At 36.8% G+C, this 12,924-nt stretch overlaps 1 protein-coding gene across 1 annotated transcript in view; it reads right to left on the minus strand.

Annotated features, from left to right (window-relative positions):
* Window positions 1–12,924, minus strand: part of LOC104526300 (mRNA-decapping enzyme 1A) — a 29,263-nt gene that overhangs the window by 7,588 nt on the left and 8,751 nt on the right. The window contains 2 exon segments of the mRNA XM_029085403.1: window positions 5,872–6,010; window positions 11,155–11,221. Of these exon segments, the coding sequence (XP_028941236.1) occupies window positions 5,872–6,010; window positions 11,155–11,221 (206 nt within the window).

Consider the following 12,924-nt stretch of genomic DNA (forward strand, 5'->3'; position numbering starts at 1 on the left):
TGGAAATTATTTACTACTATTTTGTTTAGAAGTACTAAGTGCAAGGTTGCACAGATTTTCATAGGGCATTTCATTTTTCAGACAGGGCAGTTTATTGCAGCAGAAACACAACTGTAAGCTCTGGCAAGGGCGGGAGGCCGGGCTCACAGCTTGCCTTGGTGGGGTATTTTCTGAGGAGAACCACTACCGAGCTCTCCGTGCCCACCGGGTGGCACTGTAAGCAGGCCCAACTCACTGCAGAGTTACAGGGAATTCAGTCATTGCAGATTTGGTTTTTTTCCCTAAATTTATCTCTAAAAAGTCTTGTATGAAGCTACAGCTTCCTTGTGCACAAATGCTTACCAGAAAGTGGAGATAAATACTACTATTCCAGCCACTCCAGTGATGATACTAAGTATTTTGTAACAAGTTTCCCATGGTTCAAATAAAACGTTCACATGAAGCAGAGGTTATTTTCATTAGCATTTTTACTGTGGTTTAAATTTTAATTATAGGAGTAACACCAAACTTTAGAATTTGTAGTTATTTGGATGCTGATTCAACATGTTTTATCTAGCACTTACCTGAACCACGTCTCAACTCCAGCATTACCATAATTTGAGCAACATCCCTACCCAACAACACTGATTTTTATTTATTTATTTATTTTTACAATATTTCCCTTCTTGCAGAGGAAGGAATATACTGTCAAGAAGTTCTTAACACAGGAAAAAAAACCCAACAAAACCCAAACAACACTCCCCCCTGCCCCCAACAAACCAGAAAACACCAAAGCAAATCAACACAAAACCACACACACTTTCCCCACAATCTAAGTCTGAAGGAACCAGCCAGCTGGCTGATCTCTTTACCAAACAGTCACACAAGCAGAGCTTCAACGCAAACTACAGAAGTGTGGGAGAAGACAGGCAAACACATTTTCAGTTATACTAAAGAGAATTCAGTGCTGCCATGACTGAAGTGCTTTCCCTTTCTTGTCTAGCAACTCACTGTTGGTTTAAGTTAGCAGGACTGTAGCTGTAACTTTGAAGGCAGCACAGATAAATGTTAAGTAACTGTCTCAAACATGAGAAAATAGGGCTTGAGCTCACACATGAGAGAGTGCAACACAGTATACAGCTAACTGATGCGATATTCAGTCCAACAATGTGGCAGAAGTATTTTTTTCTTGCTTTCTGGCTCTGCAAGTCATCCTGCACATTACTACAGACTGACTTCTTTCCGAATTCAATTTAGCCTATTTGAACATACTTGGATATTCACAGTAGCATTTAAAAATATGAGGCTATATCATACTAAGTCAAAAGGCAGAATTTAGGATCCTAATAGTCCTTGGAACCCATCAGTTTATTTTAAGCAGTAATACATTCAGCAGAAAACACTGCAGGCATTGTAATAAAAAAAAAAAATCTTTTGGTACCAAAATGAAGTAACAAAAAAAAGCACCTTATTTAGGTTTGGGTGAAACATACCTGCTCTTGCACTTGTAATGAAGTTTTCTGTTCTGATGGTTCTGTGCTTTCTGGCTTTGGAGGATTTGCATTTTGTTGCATTCCAGAACTTGATATAATACTTAAGTCACTGATCTGATTCTGGGGGGGGTGGGGAAAAAAAACCAACAACACAAACACATGAGTTTTAAGTCTATAATTATCCACTACTACAATCCTGTTTACATGGCACTTTGAAATACAATGATGTACAGAGTACTAATTTTTGTAAGACACTGTGGAATTCACAAATTTTAGGAAATCAAAATCATACCAAGACATCCACCATCTGGTATGTATTCAGAAGATTTTTACTCTCGTATAAAAAACCCCCAACAAATCAAAAAAAGCCAAACAAAAAAAAAAACCCAAACACACACATAACTGGTTTCACTTTTTTCACTAAGAAAGGAGAAGAAAAAAAAAAAAAAGGCTGGCTTTTCACATCCTTTATCTGCATCAGCTGCTAATGAGGAAGTTTGTTATATTTCATTAAATCAAAGACTCAAGCTAGAAACAACTTAGAGAAAAATCCTGTCAGAAATAATTCTAAGTGGCTGGCAAGAAAGCTTGTCACTGACTTATTTCCACCAGATTTAATTAATCATGTAGGTATATTTTCAGAAGATGTTAATTTGGTTTTCTGTGAACAAGGCAAAAAAAAGACAAGAGTTGCATTATAACAGACAGTACATTTGCAGAGCGAGTTAACATACATCTGAATAAATATCTACATAAATTAAAATAGAAATTGTATTACAGTTTAAAACACCAGTGGAAAAAAACTGTAGAACAGTCTAGCTTTCAAACAGTAAACTACACCTTATGCATATGATACAGCTGGTCATTAGCACAACACATGACAATTGCTCTGGTCACTCACTCACAGCAACAAAATATGGGTCAAACTTTTTAGCCACAAGTTAAAACCCCCCCCAACAATCTGAGCTTTATTCCTCTTTTGTTTTCAATTTATAATTGAAAACAATAAACACAAAATCAAGACTATATACTGTGATTTAGGGACAGAGGGGAAAGCAGCTTCTCCCATCTTTCTGACTTTTAGCCACTAACTTGAAGGTCAAAACTCTGCCTGAAGTGTTGGATGCCTTGTGGTTACAAAAATCAGTCAAAGCATAGTTTTCTTTTCATTAGAGGATGTTTCCATGCCCATACTGAAACATGGACACAAAACACCACACTATAAAAAGCATCCATTCACTTCATTTAAAAAAATTCTCAAAATTCATTCATTTTCACATATGGATTTGATGTAGCAAGTACTTGAAGGATTAAGCTGATTTGGAATCCTAGATTAAATCACTCAGACCTTCATAAATCTCTTTTTCACTCTCTCTGCCCCCTTCTCACGCTGACATTCTGCCAATCTCATGTGGGCTGCACACAAGGATTACTGTATGATCCATCTGGAATGTACCAGGCAGATAAGTACTTTCTGCTCCTAAATACAAATTCATGTGTAATTACCAAGTGCTATAAAATAATAATAATGAAAAATTGAGACAGGCAAGGTTCCTCAAGAAGCCATCTTCAAAACAAGTTGGTTACCTAATCACTGAACATTGACACATCTTGGCTTCAAGGAGTTCCAAAATTAATGTGCCAGAGGTTTGTTGCTAAAGCTGAGGTGGTCAACAGAACATTCTCCAAAGAAGTTTGCTTGAAATGTGACCAAAATTGCTCAATTCTGTTTATCTGGCAACTTCTACACAGCAACAATCATAGCAGGCTATGGGATTACGTTCAACAGATTCAGTTTACAGTTCACATACACACACAAAAAGGAAATGAAATAATTATTCTAGTTTCACTAGCATTCTAAAAGCATCAAGAAATACTCACAGTAACAACAATCAAGATCAACACACAAAAACCCCAATGATATAGTAGCTCTACTGTAGTTCCTGCCCTGTGTATTTCCCTATCGTATTAGAGGCACCACAGACACGGACTGTCCACCACAAAATCTACGTACCACGGCCTGTTTATCAGTATTTTACTAGTCTACAGAGCTTCATCCATGATGCTTAGAAACTTTCAGTACTGTCACATGAAAAAGGTCTGAAAATTAGAAGAGGAAAAGCTGGAGTATCCTTTCTGAGTCATTTTTAAGAGCCATCTGCTGGAAATGTGTATTACCCAATACTTCAAGGACAAAGAGGGAGAAAGGCTTCATCACACCCAAAGAGGGCACTACCAAAACAGTGAGTTCTTGCGGTGTGTGTTGTTTTGTTTTTTCCTTTTCACAAAAAGCCTTCAATTTCTTCAAATCTGTCTCAATTGATACAACATTGAAAGATGAGTCACTCGGGTTTTGGTGGTTCCTTCTGTGTTCTCACAAAAGCTGCTACCTCCACAATGCTGGCCTTCATACAAAGGCACCTTCTCCCCACACAGCATTGATGCTCAGAGACTCAGAAGCATTTTTTTTTTTTTAATCTGCATTTAAAGCATTAAAAAACCTCATTACTGATTTCCAAAAGCTAGTATCTAGCCTGGGTCAAGTATATTGTATGGTTTGTCACATTCACCTGCCCTCACTCTACATCAGAAATTGACAGGTTAAGTTGGCTCATGTGAGGCTTAATCCATGTGTTCATTCTTTTCTCCTCATTCCACACTGTAGTGTAACAATCTAGAATCCTACAAAGACTCAAACCCCAAGTACTCAAAGGAACTCTGCTGTGACCTACTGCACAAGCAAGTTCTGGAAGGAATCAAGCACTCTACTAATACCCTAACTCTTCTCCCACTAGTACAACAACAAAAACCATATCACAGCTCTTCAGTGTTATACTCACACATTACTTTACTACTGCACATTCTTCTTTGCCAGATGCACGTTCAGAATCTTTGTTTCCTTTTTTGCATCTCTTGCATATTACCCTTATACTTGTCCTGCATTGAATTTGGTCCTCAAGACCATACAAAGTAATTATTTCATAAGAGAACTACTATTCTCCTTCATTATGTAAACTTAGCACTGTGTGCTAAGTGTGCTAAACTTAGCAATGTGAATTTAGCACTGGCTAAAGACACCAGACTCATCCTTCTGAAATAAATTAATTTATTAAAAGGATAGTCACACAGGAGACAGGACAGAATTGGTAAACTGAGGAACAGAAGACCAGGGGAATAGTATTGTGATACTGAGTCTACAGCTATTAAAAAATATGCCTCATAGAGTCTACACATAAACTGAATGACTAAATCTCTAATCTCTAATACCACAAGACTTCTTTTGAGACTAAAAGACAGATGCTGTTTGGTACAGTTTTTATTTGCTATTCCCAGAGACAAAATTTTCTCAAAGCAGTAGAAATCCTTGTAAAAATGAGTCTGTCAAGCTATTTCAAGTTGGATCACATGCCTGAAATCAGAGACTGTTTCCTACTAAAGTGCACTTGAGGGAGGGAACAAGACATCAGTCTGAAAACAAGGCTACTGAAACAAGCACAGAGAATGCCTGCTCCTTAAACAAAACACAGCTGATGCATTCAAAACCAGTTTCCAGATAGGCTTTCTTAAAAATGAAAAATAATGAAAAAGTAGTCAGAGTTGCCCACTAAGGTAATAATTACAGAAATAAAACTTATGAATTCATGCAACATGCAAACCACACACTTTTAAAATATGAATTTTTTCCAACATTACCCCTTCTCTCTAAGTCACTGTACATCTGTGCTTGTATCCCAGACATGGGATAGCTCGCAAAGTTTCTGTTATATTACTCAACATGCCAAAGCACTTTATGGTGCAGCTCAATGAACGCTCTTGATCATGGCATGAATCACAGCAGATGTCCTTCAGTGACTTTTAGTACAGTCAAAAAACTGAAAAAGTGTCAGCCACTATAAGGAATATTTACAATCATCGAACTTCAAGGTCACAAAATCAGACATGTTCAGTGGTACATTCTTCTACAGTGTTACACACATACTTATTTGTTCATGTTTCCTTTGATAATGATCTCGCAAAACAAGACAGTACATGGGTACTAAGATTAAGCAGCCCATGAACTTATTTTAGAAAAATATTTTGTTGTGTCTGCATCTCCAGGTATCTGTTTCTAAAATTGTTTTTTCCCCCCTCTAAGAAGGTAGCAATTTAAACATAAGACTATACAAGCCAAATTATGGATTAGGTGCACTGCTTTGCAATCTTGGGTTAGAGTGTACTGCACAGGACAATTTAGTCTACCAGAATTATTCTCTATCATCTCTCTCTCTCAGAAATCACAGGGCATCCTATTTCAGTGGACTCCATAGGATATCTTAAGCCCCTTATTCAGAAGCAGAGATAGTATTTTTATGTGTTTACAAGGTAGAGGCAGGGAAGACAAGACAAGACATTTCCTTACTCGTTCATATTCATCCTTGGCTTTACTAAGCATTTCCAGGATGTCAATGGGTCTGTTTTCACTGCAGCCGTTGGTTTTGCTGGGACTTTTTCTGTCCTGGGAAACTTGCTGCGATCTCTGAGCTTCTTGTTCTACCACTCTGTAAGAGAACAGGAGAAACAGGATTTTAAAGTTTTATCTGTAGTTAACACCTTGCAAAAAGCAAAGTGTACTCCTGGTATATTAACACATTTTGTTCTGTCAATAAAAACCTAACACATAGTCGACAAAGTTATGCAAGTTTTCATTTGCTACAAGATTTATACAAGTCCAGCTGTCAAACAATCTGTACAATTTAGCTCCAATCCAGACAGCACTGGGCCGTCTCTCACAAAGTTTGCCCACAGTAAACATTACTTCTGTAAAGTTGCCTTATTTAGACATTTTTACAATTAAAAATGTGGACATTCAAGCACGTGTTATATATGAAGAACACATGAATTATACCACAGACTGAGTAAAACACATTTTCTTAGTCTTTACTTCTTGACATGCATTTTCCCCCATATTTAGCCAAATCAAATCATGTTATTCAACAAAATCAATCACAAAATAGTTATAATTTAGGGTGAGGCCTACCATTACACAAAAAAACAAAGACCGTAGGAAAGAAGAGAGCTGTCTCACACCAGATGTCTCTGGCGTCAGTCTGCAAGGAGGCTTAGAGCAAGTTACCCCTTACTCCCCCACTTAAGGCTCTGGAAAGAAGGGCAAATAATTTTCTTCTCTAGCTGCCCTGTAGTCATTCCCACTACCTGCAGGTCTACAACAAAACTTTTCCTCTGGCCTTTGGTGCCTGTGGTTCATTCACCACTTCTACGCCACCCCTACCTGCCCCAAGTATCAAAAAACTTCCCTTTAGAAGACGATTAAGACATGTAAGAAGATGTGTGCCTGGTACATTTCATTAATAAAAATAAAGGCAGCATATTCTTCTACTCCTAATCCATACACAGTTCACAAGATATACATGGCTGTGCAATGCGCTAAAGCTTATCCTCTGAAATAAACACACACCAGCCTGTAATCCCTTCTTTTTTAAGCCTCCATTAATCAAATATGTTAAGAAAAACCAAGCACTGTAAACAGGGCAGAGCTCTGGAGCTGGCACATCACATGAGAACTCTCATGCTGTGGAACTGATGGCTGATGGAGGAGCCAGGAGGTGCCATCATAACAATCACAGAAAGCATCAATCATTTCAGCCTCCAGTTTCTTTGGGTCAGTCAGGATTCAAGAGTAACTCTAGATTTTATAGACTGTAATTAGATATTTATATGTACCTCCAGGTTGCCATTTCTGAGGAGAACTATAGTTCCAGTCTTGGAAGTTTCTTCCTGGTTTTCTAGCAGCCAAGTCCCTTCACTTCACTAGAGCTTAGCTGCATTTACTTGAAGAAGGGATAGATTTAGCTTTTAACAATTCAATGTTGCTTTCAAAATTACTTTGAAAGTTTTTAATCATACAACCTGCTTATTTAACCAGCTTCTCCTTATTATAACAGCTTTTTCTGTTTGTAAGCAAGCATTCACCTGCAAATGTAACTCAGAATAGAGAGGTCAACCTACACTGTCTGACAATTTCTAAGGACTGCAGCATGTGCTTGCTTGTACAAATGTTTCTATGGTGACACCTTGAGAGAACATTTTGTTCTAGCACCTCATGTGGTCATCCACTCCTGACTTAGGACTTGTCTAAACTGAGCTCCAAAACTAAGGATGAGAAAAGTACCAGAATACTTTGTTGAAATTTTAATTGTCAGCATAATTGTATCAGGAAAAAAATAAATATTTCAGTAGAAGGGAAAATTCTAGACAGCTGACATCATGCATGTGCTGCCTGAGAGGTGAAACAAAGGCTTCAGTCTTGAGGCTCCCCTTCTGCTCTTAACTAGTTAGTCCAGAAGGTTTCAACAAAACATCTTCCCATTAAAATAGTACTAAAAGGTCTTATAGCAAAACATCTTCAAGAAGTACATCCATTTCACAGAAATGTTTCACAAAGACTTCTGAAAAACATGTCATAATATTTTTGTATTGTTCCATTATGAAGTGTTTGTTAACTTCTAAAATTATTATTTTTTAAAATAACAGTATCTTCTCATGTAGATAATTGCTCTTCCTCCATCTTCTGTCTTGTGCAGGTTACGTTCAGATGGTGGTGATGTGGTAGGTGTGAAACAGTACACACCCAAAAGCCTGAGATACTCTCTCACTTCTAGCTTGCTACCTGTATCTCAGAAGCCAGTCTGTGTCTGACTGTTGAAACAGGGTAAATCAAGCCTATAAAGTAACCTAAAACCAAAAAACCCTACATATTTACATGTCAGAATGCAATAGTTTCACAAAGATTTGTAAAACCCTAGTTTCTGTCCTACTACTTCTAGAAAGCTCATCTCCCCATAAACAATCATCTTGATTTAACTTGACCCAAATACATTCCTTCTAAAATTAGCAGACTCCCGTAATTTTTTTTCATTTCAGAAAATTTAAATTCTTAAAAAAACCAAACCAAGCCAAAAAAAAAAAACCCACACCAAAAAACCCCCAAAGAGTTCTGTAAATAAAATACCTTTGCTGGGGGGAAAAAAGTCAATTAATGCAAATCTGTACACTGAGCATGCTCTGTATGCAAACCAGGATTAAATCTTTTTTAAGCAGGCCTGCTGTTTCTTTCCATTATATCAGACAGTGGAAGAGGCACACATTCCTTCAGGGACACAGTAGCTGCTGTGACAGTCTGCTTAAGGATATCTGCAGTTACGGCATTGAAAATACACCTGGCACAACCTCACAGAAGGCAGGGTGGGGAGCAGGAAGGGAGGGAGAGAATGTGAGAAGTGAAGCCTGTGATTACAAAGCCCACAGACACCAATTTACTTTTTCTTTTGAAAGATAAGCCACCAAAATATAAATGGATGGCCTGCAATCTGGTTAACTCAGTCTGGCACAATAAGGTCAAGTCAAACAGCAGGAAAGAGAATGCAAATCTGCTTGAAACCTTTTATGGTTATGTTTTTGAAGCTCTGGGGTACTATAAAGGCAATACTCCTTCCTATTAGTGATAAAAAAACCCACCTAAACAAAAGGGTGCAAACTCAAATTTTCACCCAAGACAAAGATAGAAAACTGTGGAACAAAATTAATACTCTTGGAAGACAATGTAAATAATTATTTCAAAATATATTGAACTAGGCCTGATGGAGCCTGCTACTGTGCAATGAAATGCAGCTTTCTGTCTCTAAGATTCAATTTTCTTTTCTTTAAAAAAAAAAAGTTAAAAATTAAAGAGTATATTTTAGCTTTTCTTAAATACATCTTTCATCCCAGGATGAAAGAATTCCCACAGTTTCAGCCTCCTTTGTATACAGAAGCACATAGAAGTATTGGCATTTTTACTTCTCTTCTGACTGCCTTCTAGTCACTTCAGGGGAGAGAAAGCTCGATGTTTGTGGAAACATATGTCAGTAAAATAGTATTGATTTGCATCAAGTTTTTAACAGCAGCCTCCAAGGTACAGCTTTTCTATCCTGCAGCAATGTGCAACTCAAATGCCTTCAGTTCATTTTCCCTAATATGAATCTTTAGATACTCAGAAGCTATAAGGCACGTGGCACCAAATGAAGTGCCATTTCATTCTACAGTGCTTTTTCAACAAACACAAGTAACTATACTTACACTAAATACCTCTCTCAGTATAGAAATGGCTTCTGCCAATATTTGTTACCACCAAACCAACAATTTCAAAGGAAAAAAGAACGAGAAGAATACAGACATTCCATAATCTAATAATAAAAAAAGACTTTATGAAAAAAAACCCACTCAGATAATGAAAGACATTACTAGTGGCACTTAGACCTTTTCTGACTAAGTTAATGGCAGCAAAGACTAAAAATCATACTAAAGTGAGGTCACAGCCAGCTCAGCAAAATTTAACTGTCAGTATTCTGTCAATATCCAATCAATAAATCTTTATGTACACATTTGATTTCTCTAGTTTCACTTACATAAGTTTGAAGTGACAAAGCTCAATACATGTTCCCCAAAGTCTGCTTGATGCATTAACTCTACTTCCAGTTTCAAAAATACTTTTAATCCACAATCATTCCAACACTTACCATAAAAAATGCCAACATTTTAAAAATGCATTTCAGCTTTTTCACATTCCAAAATAATTTGCAATCTCAGAAACTTTCTAGGGGGCTGAGATGCTACAATCACAAGAGTGTGAGTATCTACACCATAAACAAGGGTAAAACAGTAATGGCAACTTTGGCACTTCTGCCTGTGTGTGTTAATAAAGCTGCCATAGGAGCATCAGGGACCCAGGAAAAGGCACAGGCTACAGTAGTTTACAAAGGAGTTGAAAATAAAGCTTATATTATCCCCACACTGACTTTAAATGAACCTGCTGGGTTACAGTTATTTCCAGAATATTAGGGAATCCAGAAAAAGGGTAGACATGCTTTATGGACTGCTGTGCCATGGCTAGACTGGTCTGTTACCTGGGAACACTTTTAAAGATCCCTGAGGTATCTATAGCCCATGATTTGTGCTGTATATACCAAATGCACTCAGGTTTTGCTATAGATCTGCAGGGTAGCTGTGCCTGACAGAATAACAATATGGTAGAGTTTGAAGGGTTCAGCTCTCTCACTTCAAACATTAACCATGGTTTTAAATTAAAAGGTGCATTAAAAAAGAAACCCATTCCCTTCTGGTGCTCTGTTTACAAAGAGGAGAGGCAATAGACATTGTTATTTGTTTTGGTAACAATATCTGAGAGTCAGTTTCACACAACTGTCTTCTATTAACCTTATAATTAAAAAACAAACAAACCAAAAACCCAAACAGCCTACCGCCAGACAAACCATAACGTCAACCAAAAAACCGTGTCCATTATTTATTTGATTACACTTTCTGCATCAGAGGATCTTTTGCCAGCATCTCTATACAAAATAAAATATATAATAGTGTTCACACTTGCTTTCTTTGAAGAATGCCAACTAATACTTCAACTGACTTTTTTACTACTTAACTGAAAACTTTAGTGCTGTATGTTTAAAGAACGAAACAAAGAAACCCCAGCCCACACCCACAACATTTGATTCCTAAAAAACCTGGTACCAGCAAGAACATTGTAATTTTCTATTTCAGGAGAGTGAGAAAAATCTCAAACATGTTTCATAATTTTTTTTTCCTGTATTGCATAAATAGAATTACAAAATAAGACCGCAGTACTTACTTAGCCATGAGTTTTGCTATTCGATGACAGTCATTCTTATCATAAAACCAGATACTGTAAATTGACACTTGAAAATAAGAAAAAAAAAAAGCAAGTGTTAGACAGAAGTTTTTAAGAAATAGAAAGCAAGTCAACAGGAAAAAACCAACACAAAACCCAGCAGTTCATTAGATCTGCAACATATGAATTACCATCAATTTTCACTCAAATATTCTGTGTGTGACCACGTACCATTTATAAAGAAACTGGAAATAGCACGCATGCAAACACAAATACAATGCCAGTCAGATTAAATGTAAGAACTACAAAACACTGTCACTGTTTGTAAATAAAAGTGTCAGGAAAACAAAGTTTTAAGTACCAGATGCCTTCTCACTACAGCTGCAACTTTCTGTTTTGAAGTACTGATTTTACCACTTAAACTAGGCTAAAGAATACCCATATTTTTCAGAACACTCATTTTTATATTTGTCAAATTTTGAAGCTTAACAAAGATATTAATGTTTGAATTAGAGTATGACAGTTCAGTCAGAGGCTCTCTGGAAGATCCCCCTCTCCAAAGTCTTTTTTTAAGAGAAGTAACTCGCATTCAAGAAGTAGCTTGAAACTAGATTCACATTGAACCCTACTGTTAGAAGATATCAAGGACAAAGCAATGGGGACAAAAGGGTTCCAGCTCACCAAGACACTAAGCCCCATTCTGGTTTTCAGAATAAGTAAAATTCCACTGAAAGCTGGTGGAGTTAGACCCTGATCACCAGCTGAAAGATTCTCCATCAGAGGGAGATACTTTGTCAGTAGTGCCACGTACTCAATGCCACTTCAAAGAGGTCATTTTTACCCACCCAGATTGTCATCTCCTCGCTGTCCCCACTGTTGTGTCAACACAACACATCTGCAGAAATCTTCTCAGAATTGTATTGAATCCAACACAGAAAGCAAGTTATTTTAAATCTTGCTTCAGCTATGAAGTCTGTCAATAGATAGTGTGCAAGTACATCAAAGGCAATTGGGCACTTCATGTATGTTACTGTTAAAATAGTTTCATTTTTGAAAAGACATCTTTAGCCTTTTAAAACTCATCTTTATACTGCAGTTCACGCCAATGTTTTTATGAAGTTGAAATCACTGATTATAAAAATATTAAAGGGAAGGAATGTTAAAAAACCCCACAGCTTTTTCCAGCTACATGTATATTTTTATTTCAAAGTAAAATCGTCACACCCCCCACCCCATTTTTTTTTTCTCCTCCTCAAAACACTCAAAAATCTCAACCAAAGTAAATTCAAAATTATTTTAAGCCATGGCAAAGAGGGCAAATATTTCCTAAACTTTTTTTCTAGACTGTCCAGTTATCCCAGGCTTACTGTGTTGGACCAAAACCCTCAAGAAGTTGTGCCCACACCTTATTTCTGTAACGATATCCAAAGACAAACTGAAATTGTTTTTAGCCTTTTTAATTTTATTAAATAACAACTATATTAATTTGGATGTTTGTTTCTTTAGAAGTTACAGTTTAAGTAATAGATAACAAAGCTTTTCAAGTCAAAGAAATCAATACAGCACAATTTAAGGAACTTTCTTCTTACAGAAGACATAAGCCAATAAAAAAAGCATCTAATACATGTAGCCAATGCTTATGAAATATTTATTAATATTTACAGTTTAATACAACTGGATTGGCTACTGCACAGAAACCTGAAAAAGTTTCCAGTTTGAGCTACTTCTTTAGTCACGTAGCATATTTTAACAGTGAAGAAAAAGCTCTTT

This window comes from Antrostomus carolinensis, unplaced genomic scaffold, assembly GCF_000700745.2.
Source record: "Antrostomus carolinensis isolate BGI_N321 unplaced genomic scaffold, ASM70074v2 scaffold17030, whole genome shotgun sequence".
NCBI classification, from domain to species: Eukaryota; Metazoa; Chordata; class Aves; order Caprimulgiformes; family Caprimulgidae; genus Antrostomus; species Antrostomus carolinensis.